Source organism: Petaurus breviceps, unplaced genomic scaffold (genome assembly GCF_028583685.1).
Source record: "Petaurus breviceps papuanus isolate PSGF00001 unplaced genomic scaffold, PetGlider_PUasm1.0 128, whole genome shotgun sequence".
In the NCBI taxonomy this organism is placed as follows: domain Eukaryota; kingdom Metazoa; phylum Chordata; class Mammalia; order Diprotodontia; family Petauridae; genus Petaurus; species Petaurus breviceps.
In genome coordinates, this window is record NW_027185664.1 from 4,290,177 (window position 1) to 4,315,866 (window position 25,690).

Below are 25,690 nucleotides of genomic sequence, written 5' to 3' on the forward strand. Positions count from 1 at the left end.
CTTCTAGGGGTGGCTAGGTGGCGCAGTGAGTAAAGCACAGGCCCAGAGTCAAGAAGGACCCGATTTTGGTTCTGGCCTCAGACACTTAACACCCACACCACTAACCTTGGGCAAGTTACTTAACCCCAGTTGCCCTCCAAAAGGCAAAAAAGACTTCTAGGTTTGCTTTTTTTAAGGTACCTATCCTTAGTGTATTTGGGTAGAGACACATAAGGGCATTAATAATGCCTTTCTTCAATATATTTCTTGTAAATTAGCTATTATGCTATACCTGCCACTGTCTCTCGCTTAATCCTTTATGGGGCAGTTTTCTCTCTTTCCTCCATTTGCAGTATAAAATCTCCTCGATGAGATTGATAAAGCTCAGATAAACATTCTTCCCTATCCTCTCACTATGTCTGACAAACCGTTCAACATTTTCCATTAAGCACCAGATACACTGGTCTTTAAGCTTACTACTCTGTAGCAGAGTCACTGAGTACCAGTTACAGAGCTATCTATGTAACTTCACTATCGTTACACAACACACAAGTCACCTCCTCCTCAGATGGTCCAGCTCCATACTTGAAGGGGAAGTCTCAAATCTCTGGAGAAGGTCACTAATAATTTACTAATGGCCAAGCCCAATGGTTTTTTCTCAGTCTTTGACTCCTTTAACCTCTCTGCAGCATGTGACATAAATTACCATACCATCTTTCCATGGTTTCTATTTCATTGCATTATCTTAGTTTTCTGCCTCTGATAACTCTTTTTTAAATCTTTGGTTAATTTTTTTTCTTTTCTTGCCCCTTACCTTACATTGGTCATTCCTGAAAGTTTCCCATTCTTTGCTGTACTTTTCCCATTATAAATACCCTCTCCCTTGATGATCACAGTCATTCCCCAACTACTGTTGCCTGTATGACTAATTCTTAAATCTGTTATCTCTTGCCCCAACATCTCTACCAAGCTACAGTCCCTGATTTTTTCCTTGGAGGCAGAAATTGTGTATTATATCCCTATAATACTTGCTACAGTGCTAAACACAGAGCATATATTTTATAAATATTTATTGAATGAATGAGCCATCTACAATGAGATTAAGATGATCAGAAGTTAAACATTTCCAAGGTATGAATGAATGAATGCCCCACATAGTTTCAAAAACACATACTGTATGTACAATAGGCTTATATTCAAACAAAACTAAAGGCAGGAAAAGAACAGAAAGATAGCATCACTCAAGTAATTCAGCAACAGATTAGAAATCAGAAGATATGCAGTTCTAACTTAGGCTTTGCCTTTATCTCAGTTTTTTATTTTGAGAGAAATACCCTAAGCTTTAATATTCCATTGTGTCTCTCCCACCCACACAAATCCTTTTTTCTCATTTGCCTCCTTTATTCTACAAAACTCCTACTCACCTATTCCCCTCCCATCAAGACCATATTTGCTTTTCTAGAATATGATCAGGTAAAACTTTCAGATGAAGTAGGGCTACACTATGAAAATATTTAAAATATATTTATTAACAACTAAAAACTTAAATCAAGAAACATAGATATGAAGTTTTAATCTGAAAATTCTTAAGGCAGTACTCATTTTCTGACTACAAATCAAAGCCTTCAAAGATATGTTTTTTATCACTACTTGTCTCCAAGATTACAGTATAATTTCATCTGTATCAGTTCATAAAGTTCTTGCTGTTCTTTAAAGAATTTCTCACATTCTTTATTCATCCAAAGTATAGTATTTTGCTTCTCATGCATGGCTTTTATTTGTTTTTATACTTAGCTTTCTAATTAAGTTTGAAATGTAGCAATACTTGCCTAAAAATCTAAGTGAATTAAGATCTGGTCTTTGGGACCATAACAGGGACAGCTCCTTTTTTATCTCCCCCAGAAGTATGTAAGCCACTTGACTCCACCTCCTCTCCCCTAGTACATCAGAGTGGATACTTAGGGTCTGGCCTCAGAGTGTGGATGATTTAAATTCAAGTCAAATACTACATTTGACACATACCTACCTTGAGGCAGCTAGGTAGTACAGTAGATAGAGTGTTAGATTTGGAGCCAGGAGGACCTGAGTTCAATTCCTGCCTAGACACTTATTAGCTATGTGACTAGCAAATCACTTATTCTTTCTGCCTCAGTTTCCTCATCTATAAAATGAGAATAATGATAGCACCTACCGCCCAGGGTTGGTGTAAGAATCAAAGGAAATATATATGCACAGTGCTTTTCAAATCTTTAGAGTGCTATATAAATGCTAACTATTATTTATTTGTTATGTGTTATTAATTTTATTTGTTAATATTATTTGTTATTCAAACAAGTCTTTAAAATTTGTAGTGTTGCAGGAAACTCTCTAAGACCATAAATTGCAGAATAATTGCTGATTTAAATTGGCAGAGAGAGTTTCCTCACTGGAAACTTCCTATACTAATAAAAGCACAGGTACAGCCCCAAAATAAATGTGATAGATGTAGATATAAATATGAATGTAAGGGTAGACAAAGATACATGAATATATATTGTTAAGTGTGATGTTGTGAAAAAATAAAAGACAAATACAAAAGACATTAAGTAGCTAAATTTTTCAGGGTTGGTAATTAGAAGCTATAAAATGGAAAAATATGCCTCATAGGGTGGAGCCAAGATGGCGGAGTAAAAGCAGGAACTTGCTTCAGCTCCTGCTCCAACCACCTCCAATACCAATAAAAAAATGACTCTAGGGTGGCTAGGTGGCACAGTGAGTAAAGCGCCAGCCCCGGAGTCAGGAGGACCCGAGTTCAGTTCCAGACTCAGACACTTAACACCCCCACACACAAAAAACTAGCTGTGTAACCTTGGGCAAGTTACTAAACCCAATTGCCCTCCAAAAAGCAAAAAAAACAAAAAACAAAAAACAAAAAAACCCTCTAAACAAATTTTAGAGCTAGAGAACCCACAAAGTGACAGAGAGAAACAAATCTCCTGCTAAAGGTAGCCTGGCAGGCCAACAGGAAGGGTCTATCACACCAGACTGGGAGCCAAGTGCAGTCCCACTTGAACTGCTTGGGCTCAGACCCAGGGCACCCTAAACAGAAGCACAGACTGGCCAGAGCAGACTTTAGGAGAGTGAATCACCAGTAGCTGTGGCAGTTTCCAGACTTTTCAACCCATAAACACAAAAGAGAAAGTAAAAGGTCAGTGGGGAACTATTGGAACGGAGTAATCTAAGAGAACAGTCTGGCCCCTGCCCCTGGGGCAAGAGATGGTGGAAGTGAGTTAGCTATAGCTGCTGCCACGTGGCTGCCTCTCATGCTCCTGGCCTTCAGATCATAGGGGGACCAAGCAAGCATCCAGAGGGTAATGGTTCTTGCTTTGACCTGCTTAGATCTGGGTTGCAGTCTTAGGTGGTGATCCTGGGGTGTGTGGTCAGTGTGCCAGTACTTGTGGGGGCTGTAGAGAGGGCACCTTCCTCATAGCTTGGGCAACTTTGAAAATTCCATCGATTTGGGACACAGCTCTCTCCACTCTGGAAGCAAAGTCCTACTGTGGCAAAGAGCTCAAAAATCAAGTATTGGCTGGCAAGATGAGCAAGCAGAGGAAGCACAATCAGACCACAGTATCCTTTGGGAGGGGGCAAAAATGATTAAAACATGGCACCAACAGAAGAAGACAAAGTCAGAACTCTTGTATCCAAAGCTTCCAAGAAAAATATATGCACTAGTTACAGGCCATAGAGGGTCTCAAGAAGAATTCTGAAAATCAAGTAAGAGAAGTAGAGGAAAAATTGGGAAGAGAAATGAGAATGACACAAGAAAATAATGAAAAGCGAGTCAACAGCCTGCTAACAGAGACCCAAAAAAATACTGAAGAAAATAACACCTTAAAAAAATAGACTAACTCAAATTGCAAAGGAGGCCCAAAAAGGCAATGATGAGAAGAATGTCTTAAAAAACCAAAATGGAGAGATGAAAAAAGAATTTCAAAAGCCCACTGAAGAGAATAATTCCTTCAAAATTAGATTGGAACAAATGGAAGCTAATGACTTAAGAGAAATCAAGATAGTATAAAACAGATCCAAACAAATGAAAAAATAGGAGGCAATGTGAAATATCTCACTGGAAAAACCACTGATCTGGAAAATAGATCCAGGAGAGATAATTTAAAAAATTATTGGACTACCTGAATGACATAAAAAAAGAACCTAGAAACCATTCTTCAAGAAATTCTCAAGGAAAATTGCCCTGATATTCTAGAACCAGAGGGCAAAAGAGAATGTGAAAGAATTCACTGATTACCTCTTGAAAAAGGTCCCAAAAAGAAAACTCTTAGGGATATTATATCCAAATTCCAGAGTTCCCAAATCAAGGAGAAAATATTACAAGCAGTCAGAAAGAAACAATTTGAGTATTGTGGAAACATAAGGATAACACAAGATCTAGCAGCTTCTACATTAAGGGATCAAAGAGCTTGTAATATGATACTCTGAGGTCAAAGGAGCTAGGGTTAAAACCAAGAATCACCTACCCAGAAAAACTGAGTATAATGTTTCAGGGGGAAATATAGTTATTCAATGAAACAGAGTGCTTCCAAGCATTCTTGATGAAAAAAACAGAGTTGAACAGAAAATCTGACTTTCAAATACAAGAAGCAAGAGAGGGTAAACAGGAAAAAGAAATCATAAGGAACTTATTAAAGGTGAACTATTTACATTCCTACATGGGAAAAGGATAATTGTAACTCATGAGACTTTTCTCAGTATGAGGATAGTTGAAGGGAATATTTATGTATATATGTATACACACATATATATGTATGTATAGGAAGGTATATGTGTATATAAATATATATGTGAGTGTGTATATATGTGTGCACATTTATACATAGAAAGAGGGCACAGGATCAGTTGAATACAAAGGGATGATATCTAAAAAATAAAATTAAGAGGTGAGAGAGGAATACATTGGGAGGAGAAAGGGAGAGATAGAATAGGGTAAATTATCTCATATAAAAGAGGCAAGAGAAAACTGTTACAATGGAGGGAAAGAGTAGGAAGGTGAAAGGTAATGGGTCAACCTTACTCTCACTGAATTTAGCTTAAGGAATGACACACACTCGATCGGGTATCTTACCCTACAGGAAAGTAGGGGGGAAAGGGATAAGAGGGGGGATGATAGAAGATAGGGCAGACTGGGGGAGAGGGTAGTCCCTTTTGAAAATGGAGAGGGTCAAAGTATAAAATACAATAAGTGGGTGGCAGGATAGGATGGAGAAAAATATAGTTAGTCTGTGACAATATAACTACTATGGAAACGTTTTGCATAACTACACATGTATAATCTATATTAAATTGCTTGTCTTCCCAGTGGGGGTGGGTGAGGAGGGAAGAAGGGAAAGAATCTGGAAATCAAAGTTTTAAAATCAAATGTTAAAAAAAAAATTGTTGGGGCGGCCAGGTAGCACAGCAAGAGCACCGGCTCCAGTGTTGGGATGACCTGGGGATCAAATCCGGGCTCTGACACTTAGCACCCACCCAGAAACACCTGGCCGTGTAACCTTGAGCAAGTTACTTAACCCCAATTGCTTAGGCGTGGCCAGGTGGCTCAGTGAGTAAGAGCACCGGCTCCAGTGTCGGGATGACGTGGTGATCAAATCTGGGCTCTTATACTTAGCACCACACCCAGAAATAACTGGCCGTGTAACCTTGAGCAAGTTACTTAACCCCAACTGCTTAAAAAAAAAAAATTGTTTTTTTTACATGCAACTGGGAAATAAGATATATAGGCATGGGGGTATAGAAATCCATCTTGCCCTACTAGAAAGTTGTACGGGGGGGGGGGGGGAATGAGGGAGAATATAAGAGAGAACAGATTGAGGGAAAGGGTGTTCAGTAGGTTCACTATATTGGGGTGGGGAGGTAGGGGGAAGATAGGGAAAAATTTGTAACTCAAAATCTTGTGGAAATGAATATTGAAAACTAAAAATAAATAAATAATATTTGAAAATATGCCTCATAGCTGAACATGAAAGAACAGGAAGAACTTTTCGGAGTATCAGGATTCATAGGCTAGTCTGCACACTCACAGAAGCATGGATGAAAAGTCTTTGCCCATCCACTTCTATCCAAATCTTCTCTTATCCAAGAAAAGCATTGCTGGATCTTTAATCTGATTCTCATGACACATTCTCTAATCCTCTTATCATCTTTAACTATTCTGGGCTGTCTTAGCTTAGAGAGACCCTTCCCAAAATATGTCATATTGAATGGAAAACAATATTATAAATATGGTCTAATTAAGGCAGAACTATTTTCTTCTCTTTTTGGGGGGGGTGGGGTGAGAGTAGAGTGCTTCCAGATTAACAGATAACAAAAAAGTGAGGTAATAAATGATTTTAGCCAGGGAATTTTACAAGATAAGCTCGTGAAAATCAGCTGTTTTTATATATCACTAAAATTAAGAGAAGAATTAAGAGAAAGAAGAATAGTCAATATTTTTTTTTAAGCAACTGGGGTTAAGTAACTTGCTCAAGGTTACACGGCCAGTGGGTGCTAAGTGTCTGAGCCTGGATTTGATCCCCAGGTCATCCTGACACTGGGGCCGGTGCTCTTACTCTCTGTGCTACTTGGCCGCCCTGAAAAATAGTCAATATTTACAAATATTTTAATACTATAAGGATCTCTAATTTATAATGAATGTCAGTACTGCTTCTAACAATGGTGATTATAACTTCACCACAAATCAGTAGGCGGTCCTAAAAAAGAGGCTATGACCAAAAAAAAAGTATTGCCCTACCAAAATTTACGTTAAGCCTTTCTAAATTTAGTCAGGATATTTCTCAAGTGACAGAAATTTAGTCCATCACTGGGTGAATACTTAAAGTCTTCCAAGTTTGGTAGAACCTTGGCAAGCTTGCCAAACTTGTGTGCCATCTACCTGGCCTCTAAGAATCCAGAGTCATATTCACGCCAAAATAATGCACTGGGTTGAACTTTATAGCAGAGAACCTGTTAAAAAAATGACCCAAAAAAAGCCCCAAACCTAAATATATGTTGGTATTACTCTATGAAGACACACATATAATGATTTTAAAAGTTTTTTTTTTCTTTTAATATAAAGGAAGAACCCAAACCACTGGAGAGATAGCCCCTGTACATTCTTAAGATAATCTATTATAATAAAAGTGTTAGTACTTCATATATCAATTTACAGATCTCATAAAATAGTAATGAAAATACTGACTTCTGGGTCACATGAATAAAAGAGATAGCAGACTAAATGTTTTCTCGGATACCTATAACCTCTCAAAGTTCTCCAAAACAGAAATTATGCTTCAGAGATAAAGCAACTTCAGTTGTTCTTATGGTCTAGGATACCCAGAAGCCAAAGGAAGATTTTTAAAATCTCCCCAAACCCAGGAAATGATGTCCACTGACTCTAAGCTCACTTAACACTCCTCTCCTTAGTTCCCACTCCACCAGCAGCAAGATCGCACTAGCACACCCAAGGACACCTTACAGCCTCACATCAAAAACTACCCCTTTGTCCCAGTCCACCTTTCCTCTTTCCAATGCTGGCCCTGCCCCAGGTTGCAGAAGTTTCATTAGGCCTCAACAGTCAACTTGGTCACAGACCTTAGGGAGCAGAAGCCTGCCAGGCAGGGGTTATAACCCAGAAGCAGTATCGTTGTAAATCTCTGAACTATCAGTGCCAGAAAAACAGGCTCTGAATTACCAATACTATGCCAGAGAACTGAGGAACAGAGGGAGTGGGAAAGGTCACCAGAACAAGACACTGTGCACGTCCAGGGCTATGTAGCATTCCACCAAGTCTGAGGGAGAGACTACAGCATCTGGGGGGGGGGGACAGTTTTGAACACACTAAAGTCAATAGGGGAGAGACCTAGGCTGGTGAACGGTGAATTGCTCAGAGTTAGAGAAGTCAGAGACACTGATATCAAGCTCTCAAGGAAATCATATTCAGAGGGGAGAGAGTTAAGATATGAATGAAAAGGAAAATAAAATGGGGGAAGGGGTAAAGGGTCCTATAAGTACCAAAGATTTCAGGAAGAAAACTCTAAGATTTTAAATATAAACAGATAAATTAACAGGAAAGATATCAACAACAGAAGAAAGTGTGTCCTCTGAATCTAGTAAACAAGTTCAGTCATCTATGAAGAAACACTGCAACATAAAGGAAAATGATCAAACAACATTTGATGAGACAGAAGACCCTGTGAAATTTCAGAACATGAAATCCATTATTCATGAGTGGTTTAAAAGAGAAATGAGAATTATGACAGCAGAATTTATGTCTTGCACAGCAAAAAATAATGAGCAAAATAGAAAAACTCAAATCTGTAGCAAGCCTCACCAAACAAAACAAAAGAGAGAACAATACTTTGGGAATGCAAATACACAGAAATGAAGGACAACCTCGAAGAAAAGAAGCAAAAACCAAGACCATTAAAAGAAAATTTGTTCACTCTACAAGTAAGATGTATTGAACTTGAAGACAGGGTATATAGAGCCAACCTCGAAGGATCATAGGTCTCCCAGAAGCACACAAAAGGACACATTAGTGAAATGTGCACCTTAGCAAGCAAACTACCATTAAAAAAAGGCTTTGACCAGGAAAAGAAAAAAGAAAATTGGGGAGGCCAGGTAGCACAGCGAGTAAGAGCACCGGCCCCAGAGTCGGGATGGCCTGGGATCGAATCCGGGCTCAGACACTTAGCATCCACCCAGAAACACCTGGCCATGTAACTTTGAGCAAGTTATTTAACCCCAATTGCTTAAAAAAAAAATAAAGAAAAAAGAAAATCATACAGTATAAGCCAGTTTATTTTCTCCTTGTACTACTTTCCACTAAACCAGACTTTCAGTAAAAATGTCCACACCAGTTTCTAGAAATGAAAATTCTTATCTAAAATTACCATCAGTCATTTTGTAAACCACTGAGTACAAGGGAAATGAAAGTCATTATTTAGAAAATCACTGCTATTTTAATGGCTCTTCATTTCGTATGTTGTACTTAAAAATGTGCTCTGAAAAGAGTAATAATTCTAAGCCCATAATTTATACTCCTAAAGTATTCTAAATGGATTCAATCTTTACCAATACTAATGGAAAATCTATCAAAAAGAAAAATACTTGGTTCGATGCAAATGTCCATTAATATTTACAGGAGAAAGTATGCAAGGAAAACATTTAAAACGGACTTTGGTGTAGGATCAGTGAAAAGGTTTGGAAATCAAGAAATATATACAGAGTAGTTAGCTATGCAACAAATAAAATTATTGATAGTAAGTTCAATATAATAATATGAACTTAGGAAAAGAACAGATTTTTAAAAATGAAATTATTGTAAAACATAATTTCTAAACTAATAACCTTGGTATGGGAATAAAACAAGAAAGAAAATGTACTATTATACCTGTATAGGTATGTTGATCAAAGAGGCATCTGGAATGAGTGGATAGAAGATAAACCCAAACTGACTTGAAAAGCTTTAATCTCATGCCTCTTTGAGGCCATCACGGATGGCATGATTTAGACTAAACCTTTGCAAGCTCTTCTGTATTATAGATGGCTGAATGTAACCAAATTATTCACTATTTCACACACACACACCATTACATTATTGAAGCCATTTATACATTAATGGCACATAGCTTAAAAGAATCTCTGAACTTGTTCTGATATATCTATAGTTAAGTTAAATAACTTAATCAGAGTCAAATTAGCTCTCCCCAAGAAAATTTGAAATCACATAACTTCAGGTCCATGGGAGAAAGGAAGGAGGGGTAGTGGTAACATAAATGGAATCTTCCAATTAAACTCACATGGCAGAATAAAGTTGGCTAAGCTATAACAATGGCATTTTGTGCTGTTGGATTTGTTTTTTTTTTTAACCTTTTTCTCAGATCAGAATACACACAGTTTAATTTGTGATCCAAGCCATTATCAGTAAGAATAAATCACTGTTCAAGAAGGTATGGCGTCACCTTTCAAATACATGTAGGCACAAACATACACATCATGATATCAGTGCTAAAGCATAAAGGGAACAAATTACATAAGAATTTAATTCCATTTTAGGAACTTTTTGTTCAAGTTAGACTTTCAACATCAATTGTTTATATCTACAATTCTTATGGATCCAAATTAGTTTTTAATCTTGAAATGTATTTTAAAATAATTTCTGCTTGTTTCACTGAAAAATCTATTTTGCTTTACAACTTGCTTAAAAATTTTTTTAAACAAATACAATTCTACGTCTTTGCTATACTGCTACCAATAAGCTCCTAGAATACTATAAGCCATATCTTATTTAGCTTTGTCTCTCCTTCCAATGCCTATTAGCTGTATTATATTGCCTGGATTTCAAGGACCTCCAATATCTAGCAAAACATTCCTTTTCAGCCTCATCCCATATAGATTTCTTCCATATACTCTTTACTACAGGCAATCAGGAAATTTGTCACTTTCCTTATTTACTCGCAGCCTTTCCCTCCATGACTTTGCTCGTGCTGGTCCCTATCCCTAGAATCTCTCAAACTCTTCAACTGGTGAATTTCTACTACCTTTAAAGTCTATTTCAAATGCTACTCCTTCCAGGAATTCTTTCCTCACTCTCCCATTCAGTCATCACTTTTCCCATCTCAGATCTCATATAGTACAACTCTGCTGGTACATCCCCTTCTATAGTAAACTCAAATTTATTATATAGCTCTTGTGTATGTGTCACTGGGTTCTAAGTTCCATGAAGAAAGTAAGCAAGGTGTTGTTTAGTTTTTTTTTAAATCTATCTCAGGCATAGTACGGAGTTATGCTGACATGAGAAAATTAATGTCTGTTGACTTGATTTAATAAGATATTACTAAGAGAGAATTACTGAGAGATTTTCTCAAAAACTAATAAGAAACAAAGCATATATCTGAACCTAGGTCCTTTGACTCTAAATCCACTGATCTCTCGTTTTAGACCACATTGAATCAGAAAAAAAAAAAACCCAAACAAATCCATAACAACAACAACAAAAACCCACAACTTGACAAGAGCCTCCAACCCAAGCCAAAATAAGTATTGATACTTGAGGATTACAAGAGGAAGATGGATACAGGATATGATGGCAAAAAGTATGTTGAAAAATATGGTCAGGATCAAGAAATGAAAAACATCAAAGAGTATGCAAACATCTCACTAGTGTATATGTTGAACACTTTCTTCAAGAGAAGTTGGAAGGGGGCGGCTCGGTGGCGCAGTGAATAGAGCACTGGTCCTGGAGTCAGGAGGACCTGGGTTCAGATCCAGCCTCAGACACTTAACAAAAAAAATTAGCCATGTAACCTTGGGCAAGTCACTTAACCCCGATTGCCCTCCAAAAAGTAAAAAAATAATAATAAGAAGAACAGTTGGAAGGTGCTGAATATGGAATCAAAAAAAACGTGTCAAAAAATAAAACCTAACTCTATCTTAACAGACTGGAAGTGATTAGTCTCCAGTGTGATAATGATTTTGGAACCAGTTGTCTATGTACAAGAAGACCTTCAATTAGCTAAAGCAAATGTTAAAATCAATAGCATATCAGAAAAAAAAAAAGGTATAAAGGTTGGGGGGAAATATTGCATACAATCATAATTATTTTATTCAAATAAGTTACTGAATGCAAAAAAGGGAACACAGAAACTACATTGATGCTAACTGATTATCACCATTTTCTTTACAAGTTTAACCAGATAAAACAAATTCCACATCAAGGAGATTAGAAGAATGCAGAAAACACCTCCATCAACAAACATCTGATCTCCTCACCAAGCAGAGAGACATGTATGCCACATGTAATATCAATTCAAAATGTAAACATATTTGCAAAATGTGAAGAGGAGGATATTGGAAGATCACGAGTGATTTCATCTCACAAAACAATGGAGACCAAGGGAAAAACAAGCTTGCAGAAAACCTAGTGTGAAATGCAACTAAGTCCAATCACTGTAAGAGCACATAAAGAAGAAAGTGTCAGGCAATCAACAAATAATCACAAAATGCAAAAGATTTTTTTTTTGCCCTTTTTTTTTGGAGGGCAATTTGGGGTTAAGTGACTTGCCGCCCAAGGTCACATGGCTAGTCTTGTGTGTGTGTGTGTGTGTGTGTGTGTGTGTGTGTGTGTGTGTGTGTGTTAAGTATCTGAGGCTGGATTTGAACTCAGGTCTTCCTGACTCCAGTGCCAGTGCTCAATTCACTGTGCCATTGAGCCACCCCCAAAATGCAAAAGATTTGATAGTCTTTCCAAGCAATATGTTTTCATCATTTTGATGACATTTGGAGTTTGTGTGTATAAATGTATATATGTGTTTATGTGTGTGTATTCACATATACACAAAACATACATATATGTAAATGAAATAGAAATAATACTTAAAAGATGGAAGTCAAGAAGAACAGCTGGATCTGATCAAGTGCATACAAGATATATGTGTGGCTGGCAAACATAATTTTGAAAGCACTGAAGCATTCATTTCAAAAACATTTTGAGTGTGCAAAAATGTCAAATGTCAAATGATGGGGGGGAGGAATAGAATATACTAGATCATAAAATAAAAGTGATCAAGATGACATGAGTATTCATTAACCGTGTATCACAATCTCATCTCTATAAAATCTTAGTAAGAACAATGCCCCTGCAAATCAATAGTCTCCTTTATGAGAATAAGTGAAGGAAATAAAAAGGCTTTCATAAATGGCCTTCTATATCAAATAATACATTTATAGACACATAAATTAACACATACTAGAAAGTTGTAGAGAATACAAGATTCAGCTGTGTGTATATGAGCATAAAAAATGTGATTCAATAATGTATTTGTGGATCTAGAGTTGGAAGGTATTTAATATTTCTAGTACCTTAGAAGTAAACTAAAACAGTTTTCCCCAATAACCCTATGAGTATCCTTATCAAGTAAGACATAAAATAAGATACCAACACCCCATGAAAGTATTTTATTAGTGCCTCGAATATCTTTTACGAAATGCAAACAGAAGAATGCTTTGCAACAGATTTTGAGGAGCTCCAGATGTTACTTGTTTGCACATATATTATACAGGGCCTTCTCAATGAGTTCCATTACCACTCAAAGACAAACAAACAAAACATCAGCCTAATAATCTACAGAGGAAAAAAATGTGAATCAAGAATGCCTTTGGTAGGATGTACCATACAATTTTTTTGGATAGACTGAGTTAAGTCCAGTTCACATAATGTGGACACCAAGCCTAGCATTGAATTAGAAAAAAAGAGAATGGAACTAGATTGAATTTTTGAAACTGTGTTGTGTTTTTAATGGTCCCCAGTTGTGCCTAACATGAAAACTCATATTTTTGATACCAAAATTCTTCGAATGCTCTTGGGCAATAAATCTTGGAACACAATCCTCTCTGAAGGACCAAAATTTCATGTGACACAGAGTAATGGAGTGGTGGGTATAACCTGGTGGGTATGAGTAGGTTGCACTGTATTATCAATAATGACTTCCACACAATAAATGACACTGAAGATATCCAAGAACTGTGTGATTAGTAAAGGAGGTGGGTGAGTCATGAATCAAGGGCTAGGGGTAAGAAGACGACTTTGGTGCCCTAGTAATATTAAAAGATCTAGAGAGGAAGGATATTGGAATGTTGGACAAGCCTCCGTAGATTAACTATGGAAAACAGGATCACAGAATGAAAAGCGGGGAAACATCATAATCTATATCACTGGAAGGAAAGCCAACTTCAATAAGATCCAATGTAGAAATGAAATATAAAGAAACGTCCTCCCTCCTTCTGCACTGTTTCCCACATACCTCTTCTTTTCTTCCTTTCTTTCTCTTTCCCACTCTCCCTTCTTCTCCCTTCTCCTACCTCCCATGTTGTTTCCTCTAAGCGACTATAGTACAGAAACATTTTAAAATTTGACACTTTTATTGAAAGGGCATACTTTTGTGCTCTATGTTAACATCAACAGCTGATTTCCTCATTCAAAACTTAGGCGAGCTGAACATGCTACATGCTACCTGTCTCTTAAAAAATCTACACAACAAAAATATAAATGTATTTCCTTCATGTATGGCCATCAATTCATTTTCTTCTTTGACCCCTGGTATAGAAGGTGAGACAAATCTCAAGATTCAGAACTAAATTATGATTTCTCACTTTTTTCTGTTATGTTCTCAGGATATCTCTCTTTATTCTTAACTTCCTCAGCTAAAAAAGAAATAGATTGGCAGAAGAATACAGTTCAGATAGCTTGATGGTAATAAATAAATAAAAAAGATCTATGGACTCACAGAATGTCATAAATGAAAAACCTCACACCGCATCTGGTCCAACCCTTTCGGTGACCTGCCTGCCCAAGCTCACACAGCTCAGAGCTAACTAGCAAACTGCATGCAGCACCAGTTCTGAAGTCCTGACTTCTGCTCCAGCACTCTTTGCATTTTAAAGGTTGAAGAAATTTTATCATTTTACTTACTTTTCCATGTTCTTTCCTCATGTGGGTTATGTAAACATCTCTCTGAGTGAAGAGGCGGTCACACTCCCAGCAAGTCCATCCAGGGTTGGCTACTTTCTTGGATTCAGCTACTTTTTTCACAGGAGATGGTAATTTCTTTTCAAGCTTCTCTTTCCCATTGATGGATTTTGGGTCTTCTTTGTTATGGCTGGCTGAATTTTGAGTTGTAGGCTTAACGCTAAAGGGCAAATTTATTCCCAAGTTTGGAGGCCCTTCAATACTTTTCAATGTTCCATGCATAGACTACATGGGGAAAAAATGTAGAAATCACATCAGTAAAAGTATAAATTTTTTTTAAAAGAATGCATTAGTCCATCATCAGCCTTTTGCTAATTTATAAATCACTTTTCCTAAACACACTCCTTTAAATTATGAGAAATTAAAACGTGTAAACTTAACTTAAAAAAAAATTTGCAACAAAAAAAGAGGGTAGAAAGGATTACTTCAGAGGCTACTACAAATTCTATACTTTAATTCCATATAATCAAAAATGGCTTTGCGATGAAAAGAAACCTAGTCCAAACCCAGTCTTGGTACTCTGTTTTTCCACCAATCTGTGGCAGTTCCCTTTAAAAAAAGGAGAGGAGATTATTAAGCTATGGTAAACCTAAATGATTCAAGCTAGTTAGCAGGGATGGGATTGAGGAGAAGACGAATTTTATTAATTTCAATTTCGGGCATAAAAGGATCTTCTCCAAACCTGTTGTGATACTTCTAAAATTCTTGCAACTGCATAAAATGGCTTCTCTTCTTGAATTTTTAAATCATTTTCTCCCTGATCTTATTTTGTTGTTGTTCTTATTAAAGCTTTTTTAGTGTGGACTTGTGATTTCATTGGTGTGGTAGACTCCTGGTATGTAAATTCCCTTCCACTAATGCACATAGGCTAAACATTAGTAGTTTAGAATCTTAAAGAAATGCAGAGGGCACTAACAGAGAGTTAAATGATTTCCTTAGGGTCACAAAGCTAGTATGTGTATGAGGTGGGCCCTGAATGCAAATCTTTTTGACTCCAAGTTACTCAATCCACTATACCTAGCAGCCTCGGGGCAAGCTAAATTACAATTCCTAACACTGCCCCGCCCATACAAGCATATAAAAAGGTTCCTTAACAGATAGATTAATTTGCTTTTAGTAAACCTTTTCGGCATTGAAAGTACAAAGGTTGGGGCAGCTAGGTGGTCCAGCGAGTAAAGCAGTATGCTGGCCACAGAGTCAGGAGAACCTGAGTTCGGTTCTGGCCTCAGACACTTAACACACACAAAAAACAGTAGCCCTGTAACCTTGGGCAAGTTACTTAACCCCAATTGCCCTCCAAAAGGCAAAAAAAAAAAAAAAAAAAAGTACAAAGGTAAATTTCCACCTAGCCTTGACCCAAACACATGATCTCAAATTCTCCTGGAATCAAATGAATGAGCTTTTTACTCCAGAGGCTAGGCTGCATATTTCTAGTCTATTTTCAAAGCCGTTAAAAACAAGAAAATAAGAAGTACAAAGGACAGGAAGAGAACAATTTTGGGTTTTAATGAACAAACCTTCTCTGAACAGAAGCCTCTTGTAATACAAATCTTCCAAGTTTGCTATGATAACTTTAGACTTACAAGGAAGCTAAAATAATGTCTCTTAAATAGTTAACATAAATGCAAATCTTTTAAGTCACTGAAATTTTATACATATATAGACAAACACACCTATATAACATATGTATATATTTAACTTCAATGACATTAAGAGACTTGTATCTTATGTAAACTACTTTAGATACTTTTTCAATTTTTCTTTAAATCTAATTACCATCTGACAAAAAACTTGGAAGATGTATATGCCAAGAGGCATCTCCCAAAGCAAGACTGTTCATTATAGTAAAAGAAATGTCCTCTTCTTTTTCTATATGTTTCCTGCTCTCTTATTTAAAATTTCTGCCCTAAGACTTTAGAGGTTAACTATTCCAATGAATGCTACTGGAAAATGCCCTTTCTTTTTCATGAGATCTAGCCTTGTGCCATGGTAGAATGCTCTTAAATCATAGAGGATATACCTAACTTTTTCCCCCATTGCTCATATGTGCTCAAGAGTGGGATTATTAACAATCTGACAATGAAAACTGTCTGAATTAAAGTTTTATACCATGTTTCTTTGCAGAGAATAGAGGGAAGGAATGGGTGAGTGACATCCAAAGATTATGTACTGGGTTCTTTTTCAACTGAAAGATCTATTCCTTTTGTGTTTGAATGGCCAAACATAAGCCATACATTTTCAAAATCAAAAGTCAATGCAGGGGGTGGCTAGGTGGCACAGTGAGTAAAGCACTGGCTGGCCCTGGAGTCAGGAGGACCTGAGTTTGGTTCTGGCCTCAGACACTTAACACCCACACAAAATAACTACCCATGTAACCTTGGGCAAGTTACTTAACCCCAATTGCCCTCCAAAAAGCAAAAAAAAAAAGTTAATGTAAACTTTCTTCAAAGTCCAAGATTTCTTTTAAATCACTTAAAATACAAAAGAAAACAAAACAAAATCATGCTCCTAAAAATCTATAACAAAATATGAATAGGGAATAAAAAAACTAATTTTCTTAATCTAAACTGTAACTTGGTAACATAATAATATCTAAAGAAAATAAATGAGAAATGCTGATGTGGGAAAAGAGGACATATATGAAGGAAAAAATGATTATACTTTCCAACATTGGACAGTTTTGTACATTAACAAAAACATTATTCATCATAACAATTGCTTTTATGTATAATTTCAACCAAATACATTTAAAAATTACTTTTCCCTAGATGCTACAAAAGTAATAATTCTACTAATGTGATCTTAGTTTAAAGTATATGTGACAAAATAGGGATGCAAGGGTTGAAAATTTATTAGAAGACTTGTCATTTAAATAGATCAAAGAAACGATGGAATTTTGGATTAAATTGGGATATCTACCTTGGAGAGCTACCTTGGAATACATAAAGGAAGAGAAAAAGAGATGCTTTCTCTCTCCTATTCCTGATTTATTCCTTTTGCATAAGGACCTACACAGGTAAAGAAATTTCTGGTGTCAATTAAGTGAAATGGCATGTAATGCTAACATGTATTTTTTAATGGTCGGAAGGGGTAGCTATGAACTTTTCTTGAAATCTTCTCTCTTTTCCTATCTTCTTCTCGAAATAAATGTGGTAGTATAGAATATACATGAAATGAGAATGGCAAGAGAATATTCTTACTGTTTCTGTATGCTGTAGCTCTGTGAAAACTCAGACAAATTAAAATATACTCCCTCCTTGAGCCCTTTGGATTTTACCACTCCTTTTCAGTCTCTATTTCCTAGAAACTCAAATTCATTCCTCCAGATTCACAATGAATACAACAAAGACCTTAACCACAACAATGATGACCCTATGCACAAATTGAAAGATGTGTTCTAGAAAAAAAATACATTTAAAACCATTTTTAAAATATCTGCCCGTAATTTCCCCCCATTTATTTTATATTCAAATATGCAGTAGCAATTTTTTATTTCCCTCTTTAAGATTTCTGCGAAAGAATTTTTCATAAGCAGATGGTCCCATGAAAAATGACTTTTTAGTGAATGAAAAGTGAAGATGTAGAATTTATCTTTAGCTCACTTTATTCACATTTTGTCTTGCCACAACCAGCCCCTAGCCAAAGACACATTGCAATCTCAGAAGAGCATGACTAGGCTCATGAGTTTTGTGAAATAATTGCCTACCTCCAATGTGCACTGTTCAGTCATGTTCAAAACAGAGGGCTTCAAAGGCTAAATATCTATTCATCTAGTGACAAAAGCCTACAATAAATCAGGGATCTCATTTGCTTTTAAAAGGGGCCTGTCTGAAGTTATGAAATTTTACCCAATTTCCAAATGCAGGATCATACTGGAATTAAAATGAAAAGTTCTAGTTTATTTTTTTTTTAAGATATAAGACCTTGATTCTATGGAAATTCAGGCCTACTTATTTTTCTTCTTAAAAAAAAAAAAGGTGCTTTTAGCATATCTGAGCACACAAGGAACAAGACTTCTTAACCAGTCAGACTGGTCATTGGAAAGGTTGGGACTAAAACACTGGCCTTTTGGGGGAAGTCTAAGTAACTCCAAGTGCATTTAGATGCCTGTAAAGTCCAAATAGGTCATTTATTAGCCAGTTTATTTGCAGGCTTCAAAGAAAGAACCTAAAAAGATCAAGGGATGAATAATACTACAATGAGAATTTAACAACTTAGGTAATAATCAAGAAAAATTTTCATTTTTCTACATATATACATACATCTACATCAGTGTTTTCTCTACAAATTTATTAGTTCATGAAACCATATGCCAGGTACAGTACATACTTCTATGATGTATGGAGAAATAGCACATTGCCACTCCTTAGTAAATATTCAATAATAATATTCAGAACTGGAATTTCCACTAACATGAATACTGTGTTTTTTTTTAAAGTCATTTTACAGAATTATAATTTACTATTTATTTTTGCTGCAATTTGGGTTATCTACTGACTACTCAATTCAAGTCATCTGTTGACCACTCAATATTAAAAAAAAAAGCATTTCATATTTCAACTGATTACAAAAGTCTGTAGGTGACTCCTGAATAATGCCTTGTATCCATGCCTATCCTTGATAGTGCATGCTTTAAAACAATTTACAGCCTCAGTCTATAACCAATGAACGTATCTGCCAATTAATTTAAAGGATAGGAGTTGATAGATGCACACACACCTTGATATGGTCCATCATAAGTTGCTTCTGTGCATATAAAAGAGAACAGTCTGGACACTTGAAAACAGACACCTTCTGGTTTTCAATGTGTTGGTCAAAGTGGCGATACAGCAAGGTTTGCAGAGTAAACACAGTGTCACACATGGAACATTTATATATTATTCTAAAAATAGAAGAAGGGCGGTAAAATAAAGTCAGTCAGACTGATTGTTCAAGTTCAAGAAATTGCGACTTTACAATTTTGCTTTTAGGAAGCAGTGAGAACAAACACACATGATAAAATTAACAACGCAGCTTGGCTGAGGAACAAAAACTTTTAAAGGAAATTGTTACCGGTCAACATCTGATCAACTTTGTCATTCAAGGAACGGAATAACCGCCTGAACTGAGAAGTAAACAATAATGACCTTTTCCCCTCTGAAAGATTTATAAAGAAGTGCTGGCCTAAGGTTTTGAACTAGCAACAAGCAGGCACACCCCCTTTAAAACTACTTTTGTACACAAGTAATAGTTCCATAACTACATTATCTGAGTGTTGATATCCTCGCATTGATTAATAAAATTTTAAATGACCTAAGTGGGTTGCTATCTTCTGTTTTTCTGAGTTCATAAAATGGACATTCCCTTTTTAAAATAAAAAACACTTCTGAATCTAGGCTCAGTACGTTGAATAACCATTCTTTTAAGAAGAAAGTAGAAAATGCATACATCAATGTCATTAAAAAGTTCTCAAGAACCAAAAGATTATTTTATTTTGAACAGTTATACTAACCCCTACTAAAAATCATACTATCTCATTTAAGAGGACTACTAGAGGATTTATAATAAATGCTGAACCTCAGTGGTCATAACCCCTGCCACCCATCATCATTTACCAGCAATGCCCTGGACAAGAGCTGTCCAGAGGAGCTCTGACCTCAAACTCTTCCTACCACCAACCTTTCTCTTGAAATGGATTTTATCAGTCACTTGTCAATGGTTCTACCCACAGTGGGGGGCCCTTCTGTCAACCATTGTTCTAGTTCATGTTGGTCCTCATGGGAGGCCCCATGAGAACCTGAACTTTCTTTGAAGGGTTGTGGGAACAGGCACAAAGAATTCTATGTGGCAGTGGGGGAGACTTATTGAGAAAGCAGGAATGTGAAGGTCATGGAATGAAAGAAAAGGGGAGCCCCCCTTGATTCATCTACGGTGAGAGCTAAGGAGAGAACATGAACACAAAAATACAAACTTCAGTTTTCTACAAGGCAATTCTTGCCTGTACTTGAAACCCTTCATAGACAATTGCCCTGTGTTTAAATAGTCTTTTATAAGAATTTTGCTATTGCTAGAATTTTTATCTTCTGATGTGATTAATTTTAATTTGGTAGTATTTTCTTAAAGTTTTGTATTTATCAAATCAGATGTCTCATGTTAAAAGTTAAAATTTGTTAGCTATTTATAAAAATTTTCAGGATCTATTCTCACATTCACATTATACTCAGAATGGTGTAATTGTATTCCAAAGTGTTGTACTTACAGAAAGAACAATAGACTATTTGATTCTTTGGGGGGGGGGGTAGAATTTTGAAGGCAGAGAAAGGTCATAGGATTTACTTATGGTAAATTTTCTGGTATTTTTCTGGTATTTTCTGGTATTTTTCCCCCTTTAAAGCATCATAATAATTCTAGTTAAGTAGATAAAATTATACCCCTTTGCCTCTCAGGGAACATTCCAGTGGTGGGGACCTACTGCCTTGAGACCACATGCAGACCTCTAGGTCCTGAGATTCAGTCAAAGGGCTGCACCTGAGGACGCAGAAGACTACATGTGGCCTCAAGAGCACAGGTTCCCCACCCCTGTATCTAACCTAAAATAAGGCACAGGGGTGAATAGAAAATCCATCCCTTCTAGCCCTCTTTATTAAGCATCTTCTTTATAAATATCCCATTAGAAAAAATAAAAATCTAAAGGCAAATTAAGCAGGTAGAAGATGGGCTGGAAGACAGAAAAACTGGTTCAAATCTCACCTCTGGAACCTACTAGTTCTGTGACCCTGAGCAAGTCACTTAAGCCCTATGAGACCAAGTAACTGCATTTATCAACTAAGTCATGGGCTGGTTGTAATCGTTTAAGGATTCCCAAATGAGAGAACTCCCCAATGATAAAATTATTTATCCTTGGCCGATTACTTTACTTCAACAGGCCAATAACAGAATCTTGAACTAATCCTAGGGATAATCTAATGCCGGCAAAACTTTCCTCAAACTTCACACCTTTCTTTGGTATCGGCTGTACATGCTACTGATACCATCGCTTTTTACCGCTGGAATGTGCTGTAATGCTCTAAACCATGGAACTGCCTCTTCTTCCCCCTACGCAATTGTTTAATAAGTAATATGAGCCCATGTTTAAATTGTATGAATAAAATTGGCTCTACCAAAATAAGATTTCTCCATGAGACCATTAAACATTAAAAATCTCAAAATAATATGCCAAATGTTATTAATTATATCACAAAAAATTAGAATCACAAATCTAGAATAAATTTTGAGAATTTGCTTATTCATCAATTATTTTCTATTTTTAAAAGTTTTCACATAATAAATCATGCTCCTTAATTTTTATTTATTTAAACTACAGTGGTATAAGTAGGATATATATATATATATATATATAATTTTTTTTTTTAAGCAATTGGGGTTAAGTAACTTGCTCAAGGTTACACGGCCAGTTATTTCTGGGTGTGGTGCTAAGTATCCGAGCCTGGATTTGATCCCCAGGTCATCCTGACACTGGAGCCGGTGCTCCTACTCGCTGAGCCACCTGGCCGCCCCTAAGCAATTGGGGTTAAGTAACTTGCTCAAGGTTACACAGCCAGGTGTTTCTGGGTGGGTGCTAAGTGTTGGAGCCCGGATTCGATCCCCAGGTCTTCCCGACACTGGAGCCGGTCCTCTTACTCGCTGTGCTACCTGGCCACCCCCGTAGCATATATTTTAAAAACATAATTAACACATTTCAAGTGAGGCAGAAAGGTTAATGAAACTACAGTTTTATTTATTCATTACTAGGAATAAGAAAAAAATTATTTCAGAAAAATAAAAATGGTGTTGAATAAACCAAACATATAGTATAATATAAACTTCATGACAATATTTCTGAACATATTTCCCTTTATTCTAATTTTTATATAATAATACATTCCTTAAAACTATACTTAAAAAAATTCTTACATTTATCATGGAAAACAATATTAGAGAAGCCAGCAGGATACAAATTTAAACTATCACTTTGGAATAAAGGGATTTATTGTGCTTACCCAAAAATATGACTTAAAGATTCACTATTGGTGGTTTCAATTAATGGAGGACAATTTAATTCACTGTACTAAATGATATAAGTTCTGCATAAACTTAGCAAGTTTAATATGGTTATGAACCCCCATCCTTCTCCCTCAACAAGCAAGCATTATAACAAATATATATTTTTCATATTATAACATATATTATATTACAATGTAATATAGATGTATTTGCATATAAATAATATAAAATATGTAATAAGCATATTATATTATAACAAATATATGTTTGTTTTCAGAACAAAAATATTTAGTGCTCCTAAATATGAGAATACATTTAACTATGTCAACCTTCAACCTCTCTGATTTCTGTCATAAAAAGGATCCAAGAAGATGAGCACATCACATTCTGAGGCATGGTGAATGATAAACAGCTATATTTGGGATCAATGACTAATTGAAAAGTTCTTTATTTCTGTTTGTATTTTAAATGTCTTCCACCTTTTTGGAATCCTAATGATTGACTACAAACATACATGGGAAAAAAATGTGTAGTTGTAAGGAGTCCAAACAGGCAAACAGTCAATTTTTACACGCACACTAAATCAAATGTCATATAACCTAAAGTCATAACTTGCTGAGATAGCCTCTGTTCCTGGGGCTACAACAACAGGACACAAAACATAAGATAATCATGATTTTGTGATTCATATTATCTTACCACTTGTATATTCATGAAACTAAAACAGATGAGAAGCTAGTTGAAGTAGATATTTTTACCCTAGTCAGGATGATCTACGTTTACTTTTGAATAAATTCATAACTCTAAAAAAGAAAATTACCTGTGTTTAAAAGTTATTTAATTCAAAAGAAACCACAGATGAGCTCTTTTAAAGCCCAACCAATTTTGTCATGATTTTTGCATATTACACTAAACAAATCTGTAACATAAATTTTACAATTCCACATGGCTACAGTCACAAGGCTGAATTCAGGCATAATGAAAAACTATTTCTATTATCCTTTTTAGTAAGTGAAATGAACACTGAAAAAGCCACCTTGTTAGAAGCCTCCCAGGGTAATACTTTTTAGTACCTCTTTTGTGATTCACTTAAGCAGTTAAATTTTAGAGTTTATGATGTGTGTGATCATAAGTGTGAATCACTTAAGCAGCTAAATTTTAGAATTTATGTTCAAACACAGGAATCACGCTTGTTGTGTGAAAAATAAATTTAATTCTGAGCCAGACTCTGATATTTAAGGTTAGAAAAGTTATTATTACTAGTTATTCTATCTACATTGGGTTTGATTATGTATTGGGCTTGGGAAATAGGAGTTGTAGAAATATATTTTCTGAAATTTTAAAATAGTGAATCAATTTTTTTTCCACCAAAAATAACTAGGATTTTTTTTAAAAGGCAAACCATTATGTTCTAGAATATTCCCTCTATTAACAGACTTGGGTGCTGGACTTGGGCTCAGGAAATCTGAGTTAAAATCCTACAGAAGACAAATATGACCTCTCTGAGACTCAGTTTCCTCATATGTAAAATGGGGCATTTGTATGAGTTATTGTTGGAGAGTGCTTCATAACCCTGAAAGCATTGTATCAACATGAGTTATTATTATAGATTACATCACTGTCACTGAATTAACTACTGCAAATTTGACATTCATGCTCCCCCCCCACCCCCAAGGCATTATGGAATTCTCCATATGCCTTTCAGGTAACTATCTATACATCAGAAGATCTAGGCATTTATTTTCTTTTAAGCCTTGATTTTTCTCGAAATCTTCAAAACTTCATAATTTTTGGTAATATTTTATCATAATTTCACTTTATAAGAGCAGTTACAACTGCTATCATTAATTCCCCAAACTTGTTCAATTTAAGGATTTAATAAACTTGTTCCCCAGTGAGTGGACCCAGAAAATGATTTTGAACATCAGAAACTTTGTTTGGTCTAAGCAAAAGTGTCCTTTAAAATCCGTGTGTGTGTGTGTGTGTGTATGTGTGTGTACACATGTGTATATGTATACATATATCTGTACATACATGTGTCTGTACACACATACAGAGATGTAAAAGCTTAATACTACAGCTCCCAAATGTTCGCTGACCCTTTTAGTTATCTTTTATAAAGAATGTTTAATAAATATCAACATGTTTACAGAACTCTCTAAGGTTATTAAGTTTTCCAAGCAGTCATGATAGGAGATAGGCAATGAAAATATTAGTCTCCTCATTCTCGCAGATGAGGAGACAGAAGTTTTGACTTGTATCTGTGGCATGAGTTTAATCTGGGTCTCTTGAATCCAAGCCGAGCACTCTCTCCACTATACTACAATGTTTCTAAGCTAATAGTACTAAATATAATGTAAAAATACCAGATTAATAGGCTCAAAAGTTCAATTTACTTCAATAGGCATTTATTAAATACCCATTATGCTGAGGGCTAAGTATATGAAGAAAAAAATGAAAGAACTCTTGATCTTACAGAGTTTATAGCCTCCTGGATACAAATAAATGAGCAAAGAAAAGTCTAGAACCTAAATGAAACCATGTAATTGGAACGATTCTGCATTTTGGAGTAAATAGAAATTTTTAACAAAATCCTAGAGAAAACAAATAATTTATTTCATGTAACCTTCCAATCTCTTTTGCATGTGTGTCTACATACATATATACATATAAAGCCTTTCATATACCAAAGGAGCACCAGAAAATGTCAAAAATCAATAGGTAAGCCTAATGCCAATATATCATAAAGCGTGGCAATAACGTATAGAGCAGCACAAAACTATAGCAATTACTGTCCTTTTATTCCTGCTGTAACTCTTCCTTCCTATAACAAGCCTACATCCGACTCTAGTTCCCTTTTTTTTAACTTGTCTACCTTTGGTACAGTTTTAATTTGCCTTATTTTCTTAGAAATAGAAACAAAACCAAAAAACAACCTCTCATTTTACTGTAGCCCTACTTTTCACTTAAGTTTCAACCCAACGTATACAGATACAAGTTTTCTATAAAAGGCACAAACACATAGACTCACTTCCTGAAGTGGTGTTGAGATCATGTTTCCCTCTCCTCCCTCATCACTTATACACACACACACACACACACACACACACACACACACACACACACACA

The 25,690-nt window shown here is 35.9% G+C and overlaps 1 protein-coding gene across 27 annotated transcripts in view; it reads right to left on the reverse strand.

Annotated features, from left to right (window-relative positions):
- LOC138171653 (zinc finger protein 532) overlaps nt 1-25,690 on the reverse strand; it is a 116,467-nt gene that overhangs the window by 14,184 nt on the left and 76,593 nt on the right. For all 27 annotated transcript variants that reach the window (XR_011170970.1, XM_069101377.1, XM_069101243.1 and 24 more), the window contains 2 exons: nt 19,259-19,421; nt 14,483-14,764 (listed from right to left, as the gene is read on the reverse strand). Coding sequence is in view for 26 of the 27 variants with exons in the window: in XM_069101377.1 (XP_068957478.1) it covers nt 14,483-14,764; nt 19,259-19,421 (445 nt within the window). In the remaining variant the exon portion in view is untranslated. The remainder of the gene's footprint in view (nt 1-14,482; nt 14,765-19,258; nt 19,422-25,690) is intronic.